Below are 19,439 nucleotides of genomic sequence, written 5' to 3'. Positions count from 1 at the left end.
AGAGTTTCTTTTTCGTCTGTTATGTTACAGAATCTACAAGCAACCTTTTGCATGTTTAAGCCACGAATTGTCAAAATTGCATTGGTACTCAGGACATTAAATCTAAATCTCATCATTCTATTCCTAAATTTCCTTGATGGGTATTTTGCAATATATTTTTCAGGAGTCGGGAACCATTTCCAGAATGAGACTATCTGGGAGTATAGCCCTGAGTTAAGCAGAATAGCGTTGTTTTCTAGCCAATCGTACGCTTTTATTGTTTCCTTAACTTTCCCATAATTTCTTAACAGGGTCTCCATTGTTAAGCCCACATTTGTCAGTATGGTTTCACATGCCGAAGTTAGATCAGACATAAAGTTTCCCTTCTCTGCTATTCTCAGGTAGCCTTATATTGAATCATTATCTGCAGTCAAACATTTTCTATACAGTGCTAGTTTCTTTAGGTGCATCGTACATGCAAGGGATGTTAAACCTAATTCGTATCTAATCATTTCGAATGGGATACATTTCGGTATAAAGAATAACATTTTGCGCCAAATTGAAGCTTCTACAATTTTCAGAAAAGGTACCATTGATTCAGATATAAATTCCATACCATAAGTTAAATTAGGAATACTCTTGAGTCTGTAGAATTGAATGCAAGGGGATAAGGTAAATTTACCAAATCTTCTCTCTATGCCTAAAATTTGGTTCGTAATTTTCTTTGCTTTCATTATTAAATTATTTTTCAGGATCACATTAGAGTTAAGACTATGCACTGTGTAGCCCAAGAATTTTAGTACCGATTGACTCTTGATCTGTACGCTCCCACAGTTCCAAAATGAAAATGCAGGAGTCAGCTTTTTACAACCCCCTTGAAAGATGATCGGCTTTTTGGGGTTGATTTTTAGTTTTCTTTCTTCAATAAACAACCCGAAGTCGTTGATCAATCTTTGCAGGCCTATTTTCGATCCGTCCATTAATAGGAAATCGTCTGCATAAGCTATCCATCTAATAGTACACCCTCTAAACTTTATACCAATCAGCCCACTAGAGTTCAGTTTGTTTCCTGCTTCCGCGACATACAAGTTAAAGAGAGTCGCTGCCAATCTACATCCCCGTTTTAAGCCATTGGCTGTTGTGATCTCATTAGACAGTAGTCCTTTATTATTTAGCCTCACTCACATGACAGTATCTGAATATAGATGAATGATTACATTTAGTAAATTACTATCTATACCCAGAGATACTAGCGTTTTCCATAGAGTTGGGCAATCTACCAAATCGAATGCCGAGGTCAGGTCCATTGAGGCTATGTATAACTGTTCTATGTTTTTACCTTTGACCAAGCTCATTAAGTTATGCATTAGGAGACCACCCGCATCGGTGCCAATATGTTTTCTAAATCCTATTTGTCTAAGGTCCAAGATCTCTTTCTCGTCTATCCATGTTGTCAATTTCTCCAGTACTATGGCAGCAAATATCTTGGACTCATCATTTAGGAGAGTAATGGTCTGTAATTTTTCGTATTCATCCTGTCTCCTTGTTTAAATATCAGGATCACATATGCCATTTTCCATGATTGTGGAATTTGTTTCTTCTTACAGATGTCACTAAAGAGTACATACAATAGTTTCGACCATATGTGAGGATGGCTTTTCAGGGTTAAAAAGGATAACTGGTTCGGTCCTGGTGTGGAGGTTGATTTGGCTTTCTTGATATATCTTAGTATATTTGCTTCCTTAATATTCAGGGACCACTTTTCTACTTCATCATTTGACAGCATCCACAATTGTGTTGGATTTTTATATAGATTGTTAAAGTGTTCCTTCCATGTTTGAGAGTCAATGGGATTGGCTTGAACAATATGCTGAGCTGTTTGCAAGCTATTTATTACGGACCAAAATGTTTGTGAATTGGCAGCGCTCATCGCTTTCACAATCGACTCTCCATCTCTTTGGGCAATCTGAGCCTTGATACTTATTTGCCAGTTTTTATATTTCTGTCTAATTAATCTGGTTTGGTAATTACATACCATAACATCGCCTGACTCTTTCTTTAGCTTTCGAATAGTTTTCCTCATGGTCGTTTTTTTATTTTAACAGCCTGACTAAATGTATGTTTTGGCAGTTTGCTCTCCTCTAGATTAGTACCGTTGAAGGCTTTACTGTGTTCTAGTGTGTTAGCTAGATAGGATGAAAACCGATTTACTGAATAGGTTGCACATTTTATATCATATGTTGATATTTCAAAGTCTTGGGATAGTATGCTATTAAATTCCCCCAATTTAGATTTGGACCATTTTACACATTTACCATCATTTCTAACTTCTATCTGTATTGAAAAGTAAGGCGCTTCTACAGGCTTCCTTTCCCAAGGTAGAGCTAAGCTAAGCATTACATGATCACTGTTTTCTGAGGGAATTATCTCTAGATTATTACAACTCCACGTGTCCTGTGTGGTAATGAAGATGTCATCTAAAATTGCACTCTTGCCTCTAGCACGCCATGTAGGATTTGCATTAAAAACCTGCGTAAAGTTCCTGCTTTCGCAGAACTCTAGCCATAGTCTTCCTCTATTTATTTTATCTGATCTATTCTGTATAAATGGAGCCTGTTGGATGATCGTCTAACCAGTTCTCAAAAGTGTCATTGAGGCCTACAAATAATTCCTCGAGCTGTTCATTGTTCATACTGCATGAATTCCAGTAAATGTTGCATATCATGATATGTTTTAAAGACACATTATTCAGCAATACAAAACTCGCTACCATAGAACACTCCATGATGAATACACTGTGTTCCAGCACAATATTATCTTCTATTCGGTATGCTAGTGCTAAACCGCCACTAGGTCTTCCTAAAGACCCTGTATTGCAGGAAGACATATAGTTTTGTACCCATCCATATATATCATACATGTTGCCCACGTTTCTTGTAAAAGAATAAAACCAAAGTCTTTTAGCTTTACACAATCAAAATCGTCCTTTAGCAGCTGTTTGTGACCTCTAGAGTTCCAGGTAACTAGCTGATAATGGTTTACATTGTTAAATGGGTTTCTGTGTAGATTTCAGTTGTTCTATAGACTCTCTGAGCGAGTTGGCTAGCAATCGCCATTCCTCCATATCTTTTAAACATGCCTTCGCCTCAGATACAACAGAGAGCCCATCACCGTCAGCAGACCGTATACCACTATTTTTGCCAACATTTCCATCTCTTGTTTTTGTGTATTATTTTCCACTTTTTTTAATCATTATTGGAGAATGGTATAATATCAAATCCCTTTTTTTGCAGAGAACCTACTTCTTTTAAGATCAGATTTCTGACCAAAGGTGAGTTGATCACTAGACGGACATAGTCATACCGATAATTGTGTATGAAGTCAACTAATTGTATATCTGAAGTGGTTATCAAACTTAACTCGGGAATATCGCCAAATAGGTTTAGGATATATGGTCTGTTTTAGGCTCTGGGTCCTCCCTCCTCGAAAACATAATACATTGTGAGGCTTGGCTCATTAGGGAAAGCTGGCGCTCTAAGATAACATATATCGTTGTTGACAAATTCAGAGTAGTCATGGTCTGCAGCTCTAACATTCATGTTTTGTTCTTGCCCTCCATCTACAGTTTTCCATACTGTATTGGTTGATTGTTGTGAGCTAGAGTTGGAGCCTAAGTGTGCCCCCGTGAGCTTAGGCTTTTCCTCTGGTTTTTGTGACATCCCAGCTATTTTGTCGGATAGCATTTTGTCTATTAGTTTACTCAGTGCTTGTTCTGAGACACCCTTATTGCTCTCTTCATTTAATGTTTGTGATACATTCCCATCTATGCAGATCTCAGCGCCCGAGGGATTTTTTTCCATACACTCGTTATTACCCATGTGAGGCTTGTTTGCCAACTTTTCCTCTATGTTACTAGGTTCTGCTTTCTGCTGCATCTCTTCGGCATATGATATTGATTGATCATTATCATTAGTAGGAGTGTTGATATACACAGGGCCCGCAGAGACTGGGGTGTTACCTCTAGATATCATCTCTGGATTTTAAAAATGTCAAAGATGTCGGCAGCCCCTCTTTCCAGCATTCTTAAGTTTGTGTCTATTCTATCAGACACCTCTTTGTGTTTTAAAGCGTCTATCAGTTTTATAGGACCTTCTGTGTAGTCTTTCATGGTAGCATTAGGGACATGCTTTACAATTTTCCCTTTCTTTTTCCCTATAGGGACTGGTATCGTATTTGTTTCTTTTTGATTAGTTTCTTTGACTGTCAGGTAATCCTCCAAGTCTTCACGCAAATCCACATCACGCATGAACTTGCGGGAGGACATTTTCAAACTCCCATTCTTGTTTGCATTTTTTTTCGGGTACCTTTTTTTTCTTTCCTTTTAGGGGGTGTAGGTGCCTCTTCAGTAATACAGCTAGTAGTTGTTGCATTCTCTGTCCTACTCGTCCCCTGGGTGGATGTTAAATCCACTATAGTATCTGACTCTTTATCTTTCGATATTGCATACTTGTTTGCAGGCTCGCTATTAACAGCGATCTTATTGGCCGCCTGAATCTCAGACACCTCATTGAAAGATACAGACTCTGGATGCTTTTCCTCTTGGTTGACTTTCTTTTTGACTCATCCAGCCATTCAGCCATAATCATTCTACATAAATCAGGAAGAGCGGTAATAGCCATTACTATTTCATTTAACATTCTCGAATGATTTTTTAATTCTATGAACATCAGGCTGTTTATATTTTCGTATGGCACTCCTAATTCCTGTTTATGAATGTTACCTTTGCTACCCTGGAGTGCTCCTTCTTCCTCAATCGGTTCGAGGTGCTGGGACAAACCTAATAAGGTTATTTCACCTGTCCCAAAAATAAGGGGAGTATTGGGATACAGTAAGCTCGAGTTCAGTGCACAATTATCATCTGTGTGTTCCAATAGTTTTAAGCCTCCAGTACATAGGCATTGTGAGTTGTTTGTTAATTCCTCATTATTTCCATTTTCTATCTCACTAGCTTCAGTGGGCGGAATTTGGGCACATTCTACATTATCTTCGTCTATGTCAGACGAGAGCGCAATTAGGGCTTCTTCCGCTATCGCCGTGCTGGCTCTCCTAGTCATGATTGTTCTGAATGTGTTTAAATTTCGCTTTGGTTTGTTTGAATTTGTGGCCATTATATTCTTATAGAATAAATGCCTCTGAATAATTTATTGCAGCCCATATAGATTACTGTTCTTTTTCACTCTCCAGCAGCTTGCATTAATTTCGCTGAACGCCTGCAGGTGTTGGCTATAGTTGCACGTACTATCAAGTATTTCCCACACTTACAGTTCGTTCTTTTTATCACTTTCCATTTCATCAAAATAAGAGACTGCTGTATCAGGGTAGCGCCTCCCTTCCTCCCCCCGTTCGTGTTAACACCCACTTTCACCACTGCTGAGATGCCAACGGCACTATCATCGTATGCAGCCTCTCCCTCCGCATGTTCTTGTTTCCACGGAAAATCACAAATCAGCCTTTCTCGGCTCACCATTGCAATCCAGCTTATCAACACAATCGCAACCCTCTCACCTTTCGTGAGAGTCCTTCTTTCCTTCTTTTCGTACGGCAGGATTCGGCAGGATTCCAGCTGATCTTCAGTTCACAAGTGTAGCCAGGCGAAACAGGCTACTTGAGAGGCTACTTGCTGAGGCGCGCGCCATAACTTTTAGGCTGGAGACCATGTTGGTCGACTTGCGTCTATATCTAAACTCTTTGTAAGCGAGGACCGGGAAGCGGGGTTTGGGTCTCCCACCTGCAATTCCAGGTTGTGTCATTAGGCATGAGTTTGGTTTGACATCATTAGCAACGTTCGTACTCTGGTCTAAATTGTGTCTATTTCGGAAAATTGTAATTCCTACAGACAACTCATTGTTGGGACTGTCAACAACCATTATCAGGGAATGCGATATGACCCCGCTTCAATACACTTCACCCCTTCCCCAATACTAAACACTCATTCCCCCTCTCTAGATGGAGCCAATGGGCTCATTACAGCTTTGCTGATGCCGTAACAGTGCTGGAATAACTACTGGTAATTCCGGCATCAGCACTGTTACTACACCGGCAAAGCAATTTTGCCGGCGGGACACTGATTTACCGCCAGCCAAGAGCTGGAGGTAAAACTTGCCTCTACTGATGATTAAATGCTGGAATTACCGGCACTGGTAATTCAGGTGCCGGGAATTTTGACAATCCCCTCCATGAAGTCCCTCCGGACTCCATAGAATGGGCATTTATCAGAATTGCAAGTGGCGGAAAAGTATTAACGTTTTGGTGGCTTCTAACCAGAATTACCAATAGGATACGACAAAACTGTAATGAGGCCCAATGTATTTTGTTGTCAAGTCAGTCAACCTAAAATACGTGACAAGAATGAAATAGCAGATAGAACAAAGTATCATGCATATGGTATTGAAACTGGTACTGTGAAGAAGAAGATGACCGGGAGTTCAAGGATCACTCTAGAGAACTAGAGTGAGTGGTCTAGCTTCTCGAAGCAAGTGATTGTCCCAAAACAGCACAACAATCCCATGCAGGAGTTTGAAAGAAGTTCAGCTGGGACGCTGGTGATGGAGAGCGATCCTCTGAGGAGGAACAGTGGGAGCCATTCACCAGAGGAAAAGGAGAACCTGAATGTGGTCCGAGAAGGAAGGACTACTTGGGATGCTGCCAATCAAATCCTCTGTGCATCCCAGGACCCACCAAAGTGTGAGAAAGTGATAACGTACAGCCAGGAAGAGTCAGACGTCTGCAGAGCCGCTGCAGACTCAGCCAGTTACCCGAACCGTACCGCAGCCTCAAAAAGGGATGCAGCTGCCTGGGAAATGTCTGTACATACAAGGAAGAAACAAACAGGTACGCGGGTTACCTGAGAGGTGCTAGATGTCCTGGGAAGCAACGAGGTGAACACAGGAGCTGGAAAGAGAGAGTATGAGATCATGAAGCATATAAGAAGTTGAGACCAAAGCGTCTGGGACCCTGAATGTGAAAGAAATAAACCAGGAAGAGTTGAGGGTCCGGGACAGTGATTGCAAAAGAAGCAAACAAGGAAGAGCTGTTTGCTTGGCAGGACAGTCAACCAAGCAGATAGAACGTTACAGTGCGAGTCTGGGACCCACACCCAAATAAGAAGTCAAGAATAAGAGGGTTTTGGACACGGAAGATAAAATAAGAAATTAAGGAAGAGTTGTATACTTGGCGGGGAAGGGAACCAAGCAGACACTATGCTACACTGCCATTCTGGGACCCGCAACCATATGAGAAAACAAAGTTTAAAGTGACGAAGATTAGGAGGGTCTGGGACCCTGAGAGAGAGAGAAACAGTCCATGAGAGGGAACTTGCTAGGCAGGAGAGTGAACCAAGCCATTTAGAATATTTTGAGTCTGGGACCCGCCCCCACATGAGATGTTGAGAATAAGAGGGTCAAGAACCCTGGAACTGACAAAAGGAATCCTACACTTCATAGAGAACTGTGCCAAGTTGGTAGGATAGAGAAGCATGAACCTGAGAAGCATTTCCTTGTGAACTGCCCAGCGACATTTCAGCAAAAGGGAAAAAAGGGCTCAGGAGCCCTAAAGGAATGCAAATAAGATAAGAAGAAGTCTAGGGGCAAGGAGCACAACTCGAGCATTGAAATCTTGTATTTCTGAACAGTATTTTCTATCACTATTTATTACCAGAGAGACTGGGAACTTTTCTGTTGGTTTAAACTACCACAAGCACCTTTACTTTGAGAAAGATTATCCTCACGCCTTTGCTTTAGGTTATCAGTGCTAGGGACAGAGGGAGGTTTTGAGACATGACACTGGGCCTCATTACAAGTCAGCCAGTACGGAAACAATGGTGGCGGAAAATCCGCCGCCCCCGTTGTTTCCGGACTGGCTGATTCCGAGTCCTGCTGGCAGGAGGTGTCACTCCCACCAGGTCTGACCTGGCAGAAATAACACCACCCGCCAGCAGGCGGACATGGAAACACCGAATCCGTCATAGACAGAACTGGTGATTCCATGGTCCCAATCCCCATGGAGTCCTATTGGACTCCATGGGAATGGGGATTTACAGAATTCCGCCTCCAGGTTTTTCCGGCATGGCTACCGCCGGACTCGTAATGAGGCCCATGGACTTTGAAAGTTTCACTATTTTCCTTTGAGGAAAGGGAAACCCCTTTTAGCTTTAGGGTTAGAGCGGCATTCTTTCAATTCTTTCTTGATTAATAAAAGTCTATCCCCAGAAATAAGCCACCATTGTGTCCGAGCCTTTCTTCTGCACCCTTAGAGCTCTGAGACGCTATATAAGGAATACAGGCGCTTTCCCTAGAGAGAACACAGTGCTGTCTAGATACAGTATCCCATTTCCGTGCAGTAGAGGCTGTGATGTACACCTAAGGTTAAAACTCAACCAGCTTCCGATCTTGGAAAGTTTTTGGCCAAGGCTCAAGATACCCAAAGATGAGAGAAGTTGCAGACTTTGTAAAAAATGGGGCCGTGAAGAAACACTAAAGCATCTTGTTCTTTCGTGTGAAGCTACTGTATCTATAAAGCACAAGTATTGTAGATTTTTGAATGGATACCTATTGGTGCATTCTGATGATATTCTGTGGTCTAATTGGCTGATCGGGAATGGCGCCTCAATTGCTGGATTTGTATTGGTTCCTATGGAATGTGTTCAGTATGTTAAAAATCCAAATGTAATCAGGGATGTGATGGCATCAGACCTCGAGATGCTTTGATTGAATACTTCTCTGTTTTATACTTGATCATATCTTTACTGTAATTAAATGACTCTACTCAAATCATGACAGATGTTTGTTGAAATGCTTAACTACTTTAATTGTTGTATATTATGTTTTCTGTACATATTTTGTTACTTTACATATAGTGAAAAGGTTTATATAATAAAACCACCTCATTAATAATAAAAATAAAAACATTGAGAAAGTTGACAAGGATCACACAGTTTGGCGCAGTAAAGAAGCTGTAATTGGGACACGTCTCCAGATCTAATGATGTGAGATTGAGACAAATTTCACCCTTTGTTTCCGATATGTGTCTGAGCTGGATGCAGGGTGCCCCTTTTTGCTCAAGTTTGTCGCTTACCTTCTTCAGTTTCTCTTCAGTCCTTGCTGTGATGACGATGTGGGACCCCATTCGCGCCAGGTGGTATGCCATCTGCTCCCCAATGCCAGAGCTTGCCCCTGTGACAATCGCTCGCTTCCCATTCAGCATCTCTGTTGGACAAGACATGGTTAACATTGGTATTCCGGACCTGCACTCTATTTCCACAATATTTGGTAACAGTTCCTCAATAATTCATAAAGCTCATTTAACTCCATCAACAAATGACTCCATACTGAGTTTCACGCTCATGACAAGGCTTGCATACAAATTCTTTGCAGCAGGCACGGAACACAATGAGCTACTTTCTGACTTATCATATTGTACCTAATAATGCAGGTTTTAGACCTGACCTGCCCTGTTCCATGAGCTTTATTAATGTTATCAGTAGCAACTTTTCTGGAAGGGATGTAAAATACCCTGCATGAGCACATGGACATCATTACTGGCCTCCTCTCAGCCAATCAGAATGTTAATAATGCAGTCAATAACTACAGTCTGTCTTCAAAAGCCGACATGAAAACAACAATGCAATTTCCGGGCAAGACATTACTGGCCTCCTCTCAGCCAATCAGAATGTTAATAATGCAGTCAATAACTACAGTCTGTCTTCAAAAGCCGACATGAAAACAACAATGCAATTTCCGGTTAAGATTTTTTTCAACAAGACTCATCCTCTCTGGGAGGACCTTTTTTTTTTTGCAACATGCTATTTAACACACGAAAGATAAAACATCGGAAAATGCTTTCACTTTCTTATAGAGAAACACTTTATTTTTACATAACCCCTAATGCCTGTCATGTTAAACCTGTTCCAGTTCAACAACGTTGCATTTAAAATGCTTAACTTTTGAAGAGAACCATGTTATTTACATAATACGAAATAAAACCACATTTTAACGGTTCCAGGTGTTAATATCCCCGCCAAAATCTAGCCATACAAAAATATGGCCATATTTTTGAGGCGATATTAAGGCATGGAAACTGCGGGGGACACCCTCGCAACCCCTGCATTATTTTTAAAGGAGCGGGGGACACCTCTTCAACACCCACTCCCAAAATGATTCAGAACGTTCCAGGCTACCATATATACAGCGATATTTTTGGCGGGGATAATATGGAGTGATACCATTTTAACTCAGTGTGTCTGTTTACTTTAAGCAACATGTTTTAACTACTTTAGCACCAAAACTTCAGAACATGAACTGCTCATGAACTGCTAGTAGTAGCATGTGCTGATAGCCTTCTAGTAGTGGGAGGGTCATTATTGTTTGGGATAGTGACCCTTCAATTTATGGCACCCCTCCACCCCCAGACAATAAGGCAATTAATCCATCAGTTGTAGAAGCAGTTTGCAAACATATGTAAGGTTGAGAGTTATTTCTACTGCGCTAGTCACCACCACCAGCCTGTGAAATCTGTCTGCAGCACCTGAAAGTATGGGGGCCGTTTTTGACATGTGACTGACACTACCCCAGACCTTCTAGCTACTCTGCTGTATTTGCATGTCGGGGAATCTGATAGACTTAAGTGGTTAGCTATATGTGAGATGTTGGGTCTGGAGTGGGCTAGAATGGCACATGGTTTATTTATATGAGCTGCAAAGATGTCATGTGACCACAAGCTAACTCATGGCTGCCAGTGTCACACGACACGCGAAGGCGCTTTACAGCCAGAGAAATTAACTATGTAGTCCTTGTTGTGGCCCGCTCCCGGAACACCGGAGCGGGCCACAGATGTTGTCGGGGTCACCCGACATGGACCAGTTGGGCTGCGATCACGCAGCGAACAATGGGCAGGGATCACCCTGCTAGCCCCGGGTCGCCAGAGCAGACCACGTGGGCTGGGGGCACCCAGCTCACAGCAGCCCTGCCCCGGCTGCTGGGGCACCCAGGCCAGGGTTACACACTCAGTCATGCCAACATGCCCCACTCCCTTTCGGCGATTGTATTCCAGGTTTTAATTCTGCATCCTGGGACTTGTGGTACAGGATTTCTCAATATTAAACCCACAAAGACAATTCCCAGAATGCAAAGTTAAAATGGGGACTGGACTAGCATCCCCCGTCTGGAATGGACATTGACATGTATAAAAAATGCCAAATCCATTTTGATTACTGGTTGGAAGAATGTTCCCGCAAAAAAAAATATATATATATATATATTACACTTTGAAAATCATTTGAAGTTGCCTGTAAAAAAAAAGAGACAGATTGCAGAATACAAAGTTCAACAGCTCAAGGTCGAGTTCTGGAATGATCCGGGAGGCCGTGGCCATAAACCAACATGGCTACACTGCATTAGCCAATCAGGAGGCAGCTGAAATCGAGAATTTAAACAAAGAGACCTGTCCCCTACCTTTAGTGCAGTGCTGATGATTTACCGGGCGTTTCTCTTCATAATAAAAGTCCAAATGAATTGGCTCAAGAGACTGACTTTTAGTCATGCCAAAATAAAAGGGAAACTTATATTTCTCGGAGGATAGCTCAGGGGGCAACGTGCTCGCCTTGAAAATAAGACGACACGAATAGAAACCTCTGGGTATTACGCGCTTTATAAATAACCTATCATATATGTGGTAGGCTGGAATCATGTGTCATATATAACACAATCACATACATTCCAATACGTCGTGCAGTCAGTTCAGAGACGCTCCCCCACTCCCATTCTTTGCACTTGGGGGCTTGTAGTATTGCTATTCTCCATTATATATCCAAGGCTTGAAGTCATAGAATGCAGATAAACAAACATGCCTGGATTAATATCTGCAGAGAGTCATGGGGCATGGAGTCACACGCAGTACCGGTCTTCAGTACTTGTAATATCGGCCGAGACAAAATCCCCCTTTGCCACGGGTGAGACCTTTTGTGGGGAGGGATATCCGGCCATTTCTTTTTTCTGCCATCGTTGATATTTGTGGTGCTGGACATAAATCGTACTTATCTTGAGCAAGCTTTTTGGCTGAGCCCCGCCCATGCTGATGTATGTTGATATTGATAGTTTATTTGTATAGCGCCTATACACACGTGTTTCAAAGCGCTTCTAGGCAAGGGAGGGAGCAAGGGAAAATACAATGACATTCTTGCAAGGCCTTGAGACATTAAGAATGTGAAATTAAGTATCGTACTAGGCCTGACAACATTTCAGATAGTGCAAGAGCTAAGACAATGATAAGGAGGGGAGGGAGTGGGAGGTAGGAGATGAGACAGACAATGACTATCCTACTAGGCCTGACGACCTTTCAGATAGTGCAAGAGCTTTGACAACAATAAGGAGGGGTTGGGGGGGAGGAAGGGGAGGGGTGTACTGGCACTTATGAACTTTTCTGCAGGCATAATGTATGCAACATTGGGATGTGGCATGTTTTAGACAAGGAAAGCTAGGTTTGGATACCATCCCTGCTAGTGCCTTTTTTGGGGTGGCCTTAGATTTTTTTTAATGTTATTTTGTTCCTTTTATTTCCATGACCACAAACAGGTAAGCAATATGCAGACACAGTTATGGATGCTTGGAGCCGGTATTAGCCTCATGGCTTGAATGGCTGAAGAGATTTGTCTACCATTGATCAAAACCAGAATAGGTTTAAATATTCCAAGAAGGATTCAAATAATGTAGAACAGGTCCAGTTCCCTGTGAGAGCCTCGGTCCAGTTTTTTCAAATCAAATATTAACAGAACTGAATCCGAGTGATTGGTTGAGTGGGTGCTTCCTATGTGCAAGAACCTATATAGGGCAGTTATATGTAATTGTCAGTTAACATGCGAAGGCTTCATTTGTGGATAGACCTCTGTACATTCCATGTTGTCTTGCCTTTTTGACTTCTGAGGGACCATCGGCAAGATCACCTTTGCCGTCCTTTGAAGGACTCTGTTTTGAATATAACTGTACATTTAGTGATTATGAATTTCACCTCATAAGATACTTCATCTGCTGTACCTACAATGACTACAGGCATCAGCGCAGAGATGAGTGCCAAGCGAAGGGACCTTTTTGGTGCTGGGTATTCCATAGGGAAATCCAGCAAAGGCTTGTCACTCAAAGTTTCCCCGACACGGTCGGCCATCGACTACCATACCTGCAGGAAAGTGCACCCACAGAAGAGAATAATACAGCATCACAACAGATAGCATGATAAAGTAGTGTATACTACATCATGTGTGCTTGCTGTGGGGTGTTGTACTGTATACTGTAGGAGTTGGGGTTTCCGAATCAGCAAATTCACTGCTACTTAGGAGGGTGGCTCGGCATTTTAAAAAAAAATAAAATGTTTCTAAATGTGTTGGGGTTAAATGGCCAGAAGCAGCTTTGTGTCTATGTATCTGTTTCTATTCTCATGTACTGTAGCAGACCCACGTTTGACGCAACCCTAACCACTGGGTAAAGGACAGTGCCACAGAAACAGCCTGCCACCTTTGGGTTAGTCCAGAACTGTTGCTACAATAACATTCCTTTTTGTTTGTGCTTCACTCTGGTGTCCAGTCATTAATTCGAAAACAAAAGGATCGAATGCAATACATTCGAGTCAAAAGGTCCGAAAAAAAAGACAGAATGCCTTTTTTTAATGTATTTTTTTTTGGTTTAGGTATAGGTAAAAATAATGGTTTTTGGCCAAAAAACAGGGGCTTAGGGGTGGACTTTTTTTTCGGTCCTTTTGTTTTGAAAGTATTGTATTTCGCTATTTCGAAACTTTGTATTCGAATCTTTAACCCTAATCCCTTCACTCTAGATGCCAATTGTTAAGATGCTGCAAGAAGGCAACAAGAGTTCTACGTGGGAGGTAAACCCCATCCCGCTGGGAAATCATGGGCTCATGGCCAGCGTAGGTGTAAGCTGCCATGCTCGCCGGGATCTGAGCTGGAAGCAGAAGGTGGCAAGGTCAGGTATGTCTGATTATAACCATGCTTTAGCCCGACACCTTAGACATCCTTTCCCCCACGCATAGATTCTGTGTGGTAATCAGGTAGGACTGTGTTCATTTCTGTTATTATAACCAGGCTATGACCTATCATCAGCCACATCAATAAAGAAAAACTGATGGCCAACATGACGATCTGTATGGAGACAGGGAAGCTTTTGAAGATCTCCGACTCAACGACAAGACTCCTGTTGCCAGAGAATGGTGCAACATGATTCCCTTCAGGAGGAAAGAGCGTCTTGCTTGCAAACCCACCCCTAAGCATCCAACCAACTACATGTGCAGACCCTCAGGAAAATCCCAACACAAGCAGAGGGGTCACAGGGCTCTATTAGCTAAATGTCCCAGTCAGGTAATCTTGGTGTTTGGAGGAAGAACTTGTGCAAGATATGGGTGCAATTTGGAAGATTTTGAGGAGGCATTTGAAGGTGTTTGAAGAGACACGGGCGAGAAAGAGGAGGAATAAGGTTGGGGAAAACAGTGGTGAAAAGTGATCATTTTATTTATTTATTTATTTATTTATTTGTTTATATACCGCTGCAGCCCGCAGGTATCAGAGCGCATTCCATATAGAGAGGGAAATGGTGACGGGACAACAAAAATGTGTGTGAGGAAGTGGTTGGTGAAGAACAGCAGGATGAGGGCAGAGCGAACTACAAGGTGATGTTTTGAGTGGAACATAGCCCTGTGGTTGGTTGAGAATATCACGCGAGGCTGGAGGGAAGAGTAAGGAGGAAGTGTAGATGTTTCATGAGGCTCTAGCTAGCAAGATAAGGACAGAGCCAGAGGGTACACTTGGCTCAAGGAAAGCACTAGGGTGAGACCTTGATCTTAACGGGTTAAACTCACTGCGGGAAGGGGATTGAGAATGCGGCAATGTATCAGACAGAGGTAATAAGCCATTTTACACCTGCCGGTAGGAAGTGTGCAAGGCAAGCCCAGATGGATCTGCCGTAAAGTTAAGGAGAAACTCCACTTGAATCTTCAGCTCATGGCAAAGACACAGCAATACCCACAAGAGCAACAAGGGGGACCGGAGGTGGTTGTAACACACTGCCAACCACAACCAAGCAGGAAGAACCCCAGAGATAGCATCTTAGAGACTGTGTGAAAGGGATACCCTGAGCCCTTGTGATGTATGTAAGGGAACCCTCGCAATGCTGTAGATGTTGAGACGAGACCGTCTTGACGTTTTTTGGTTTTTGCTTGGCCCGGATGAGGACCTGTGTTAAATAAAACGTGTTTTAACCTGAGATTGAGTTTGGGCTCTCGATCAAGAACAGCCTAGGACTACGATTATGTTTCAGGGCATAATGGACACAGACCTATTACAGAGCACATAGTTATGCAGGAGCTGCTGTGCTATGCATGGCATTGTTACTGGAGGACACCCATTATTACTCGTACTGGACAATATCCCCAAGCACCCCTCTGCAGCAGCTTCTTTGGGGGAAATCGAGACTCACTTGCTCCAAACTGCCCCAAACATAAATCTTATTGCGGTACAATTTAAAGGTGCAACATTAAGAGCACTCCAAGTTTGCGTACAAGCCTGAAGTGGGAGAATGGAAGACCAGGCTCCCGTCCTTCACCTCTCGCGCTTGTCCTAGAGGGTCACGACCCAGACACCCGCCACGAGAAGAGTTTGTCCATTTATCAGACAACCAGATACCCTGGTACAGGAACATACGGATGTGTCGATCTGCCTGCCCAGCAGCCCGCACTGGCCATGCCGACACCTGCGGCACGGATCAACTAGACTAAAATCTACACGTCGTTAGAGATGCCATGACGACTTAGACAACGGGAAGCACATCTGTACAAATGTACACACTGGACATTCCCACACCAACCTACACGAAGAATATACTCAGTGCTATGACGTAGGCGACAGGCATATTCACGGACGTGCATCTTTATTATTTTTACATAGGCTTTCAGAATGCAGAAACGCAAGACGCGTCATGAACTCATCTATAAAGCTTGCTCACACTTCTCTTGAAACCCATTACCACCGTGAGAGGTATAATGAAGACACGATACTGGTCATGGAAATATATGCTACTATAACCTAAAAGCACCTATGCACCAAACGGACTACTTATGCACCAGGCCCAAGTAGGCCTCGAACAAGAGCTCCCGTGGACATTAACAAAGCAAGAGTCAGGTTGCTGATCCTGCAGAATGAGCCCGGTGGAGCAACCAGCCAAGGTCGCAATGTTGCAAACCCGCATTTCAAGAACAAATCATCAAAGGCACGATGTTGCAACCTCGCACGCCGCGCACCAACGTTAAAGTCACACCTGCAAATTAAACCAGACACACAGTGGAAAAACAATATTAATTGTGCAGAATTCTGCCTCTTTCACGGTCCCTCCCCACGTGACCAAGCCGAACCTGACGAGATGCCAAACCCAGGAGAGACGAGGCGTCTGGATCTCTCGCTACGGGACACAGGCAGATACACTTGAAAGGCTCAATGGACATCTGCGACAGTGGGAGCGGTCAGCCTTCCAGCTATGAATAAATCCTCACATTGTCTGCACGTACCCATAGTGAAACATTGTTGCACCTTGCAGGTACACCGAGAGCTGGGAACAGCGGTGGTCCCAGGCTGGGAAGCTCACGGGCGCACCAATCAGAACATGGGGCTCTTATCACTGACGCCAGTAATGTTAACCAATCCCCAGGAGTCTTCATGTAACAATTCTCATGTATCTAATTATAGGGACAACCCAGATATACCACCTGACTACCCTTTGTCCACTAACATCGTTCTCTATATGTGTGCTATACTAACACTACCACTCGAGCAACCAATTAAGAGTGGCGATAGGTTTTTTGTTAACTTTCTGAAGTGACGCAAGTAGCGCGTCATAATACAGTAAAAAGGGCCTGCGAGCCCCACGATTGTGTGTGTGTCAGGACGGACGCGTACGCTCCTTGACCCATCCCTGCCGTTTTGTCTAATAAACAGCAGAGTCACCTTGCTTCTTGTGTGTGTCTCGTACTCTATCTCATCTGGGATATACACGGGAGGAGTTGGGGCCTCCCTGCCTGGAGGTCTGCGGACGGCCCGGCCGACACCGGCAGAATTTCCCCCCGACAAGCCCATCAAAAAGGCAGAACCTTTGCAGTGTATATTGAGGTTTTGGGTGCAGGGCCCGACCCCAAATATCTCTGCGCGAATGATAAACCACACGAAGAAGGTCCGTTCCCATGGTCACGGTGGGCAACGGAGCCACAAGAAATGTGTGGATGGACTGTATGTCCTGCCGAGTGCTTGGATCTTGAGGTAATGCTACCCAGCTTTTATACTGTGCCAGTAACTCAGTAAATACATGAATGAGTACCTACAATACACTTTGCCAAATGTGTTACTGTGGGGGCAGGGACACAGGTGCAGCACAGTGTAGTCAATTGTATGCAGTAGGTCTGAAGAGAGGTATGGAAGGAGGGGAAGGGGAATACATAGTCGGTTAATATAGGAAATAGGTCGACGGCGGCCAGTGAACCGGTCACTGCTCTCAGGGTCAACGTGTTTGGGAAGAGATGGGTGGGGTACAAGCGGTGGTAAGGTTGATCGCTGCCAGTGGACCCAGTCCCAAGTATTGGGTTCCAAAGGGGAAGAGGTGGGTTGGGTACAAGGGGACGGTTAACGGCTGCCGGGGGACAGCCACTGTTATCAAGGACCAAAGGGGGTATCAGCAGGGTACGGGGGAAATGTTATGCCTACAAGTGGACCAGCCACTTGTCTTGGGTATGAGGTGGGGGGAGGTGGTAAGGCCTCCGGGCGAAGGTTGGTGGCTTCCAGTGGAGCAGCCATTAGTCTGGAAGGAGTAGGGCAGGAAAGGAGAGGCAAAGGGGGCACAGACTTGCTAACTGACAGAATTTATACATTTTACTCTTTTAAAGCTGGATGCAATCCCTCTTGAACCTTGCATGCATAAAGGTGAGGATGGTGGTCCTCAGTGGGTCAGGCATTCCAAGCGTGTTGCCTGATCCATCAATGTTCGCTCACTTGAACCATTACTCATATGCCTTAAAAGTAAGAATATTTTTGAACACAATAAGGACTGCATTGCCCCGGCAGTGCATAAAGTTACTAATAATGACCAGCTCACCCGCTGCTGCAATGGTGTGGCTTTCAGCATCTTATCACGCAACGTGGCAACTATACCCTTCTTCCGTGGAGCCAAGATGTAGAGCTAGGGGTGTGTAGATGTGGATGCTTCAATCTAGAATAGAGGCCTGCACCTGCGGCTATCCAGATGTTTTCGACTACAACTGCCATGATCCCTCACCATTGACTATGACAGCTATGGCTGATGGCTGATGTAGTCCAAAATAACTGCAGAGCCAAATGTTGCAGACCCTTCAGCTAGAAAAAAGGGCTGCAAGCCATTAATGCCAAAGGGCTGGTGACATGGTAAGGAACCAGAGGGTCCAGGGTGTTCGTGGGTGAGAAGAAGGTGTGGTAGCAGCATGGGCATTGCTTAGGAGAAGGTGGAGTGACCCTGGGTCGTCATGGGTGAGAAGAAGGTGTGGTAGCAGCATGGGCATTGCTTAGGAGAAGGTGGAGTGACCCTGGGTCGTCATGGGTGAGAAGGTGGTGGGGCGGGGTCATTCCTGGTGCTGTGGGGCACGGCATCATGTCTTGTACAGTCTAAGCTCCAATTTCTCCCTGTCGGAGCTCCTCAAAAAATTAAATTTCAAAGGTGGGAGCAGGCATTGCCCAGAACCATCATGCCCAGTACGTCGAGGAGGCAGTGCACTCTAAGCAATTTACATTGCAGAGAATTTGAATGTGATGTGGTGGGTAATGAAACCCTTAGTTTGAATGATTTTAAAAGGTATGTTGAAGGACTGCTTAAAACATACCATGCACTACTCATTATTGAATTACTAATCTTTCTTTAGCTAAGAGCTTATTGGTCGAACGTGGTTGGATTTCCACTAAAGATCTTATGAGTGTATCAAAGCTTCTCTGTTTTAGATACGCCATCTGTCCATGGAGGCATCTGTTTCTTAGCTTGCGCAATAAGCAGGCGGAGATATCAAGAAGCTGCCGGTAAGATAGCTCACCGGGTTGAGCGCTCGCTGCTGCAATCTGAGGACGCCAAACCACATTATCAATTAAATAACTAAGAAATTGTAGAGAGAGAGTTGTATGAAAATATTTGAGGTGCTCACCAACGTATCATTTTTAAAGAACAGAAGTAACAATGTGAATTTTAAAACATCTGCCTGTTCCAGTGTTTGCTAGAGTGATGAGAAGGACCATTTCTGAAGCGGAAATGCAAAAGGTGAGGGAGCGTGCATTCTATCGCCGATCTATCTTGGAAACAAGCAATTGCAATGCCAACACTTCAGCCAGGCACATGCCAGACTCAGCC

The 19,439-nt window shown here is 43.7% G+C and overlaps 1 protein-coding gene across 1 annotated transcript in view; it reads right to left on the bottom strand.

Annotated features, from left to right (window-relative positions):
• LOC138520874 (11-beta-hydroxysteroid dehydrogenase 1-like) overlaps positions 1–19,439 on the bottom strand; it is a 72,741-nt gene that overhangs the window by 38,713 nt on the left and 14,589 nt on the right. Inside the window, exon 3 of the mRNA XM_069633281.1 lies at positions 9,112–9,242. Coding sequence (XP_069489382.1) covers positions 9,112–9,242 — 131 coding nt within the window. The remainder of the gene's footprint in view (positions 1–9,111; positions 9,243–19,439) is intronic.

The sequence above is a fragment of the Ambystoma mexicanum genome, chromosome 13 (assembly GCF_040938575.1).
Source record: "Ambystoma mexicanum isolate Mex_15411 chromosome 13, UKY_AmexF1_1, whole genome shotgun sequence".
In the NCBI taxonomy this organism is placed as follows: Eukaryota; Metazoa; Chordata; class Amphibia; order Caudata; family Ambystomatidae; genus Ambystoma; species Ambystoma mexicanum.
Note: the sequence above shows the minus strand (reverse complement) of the source record. Positions and strands in the feature narration are given on the sequence as shown.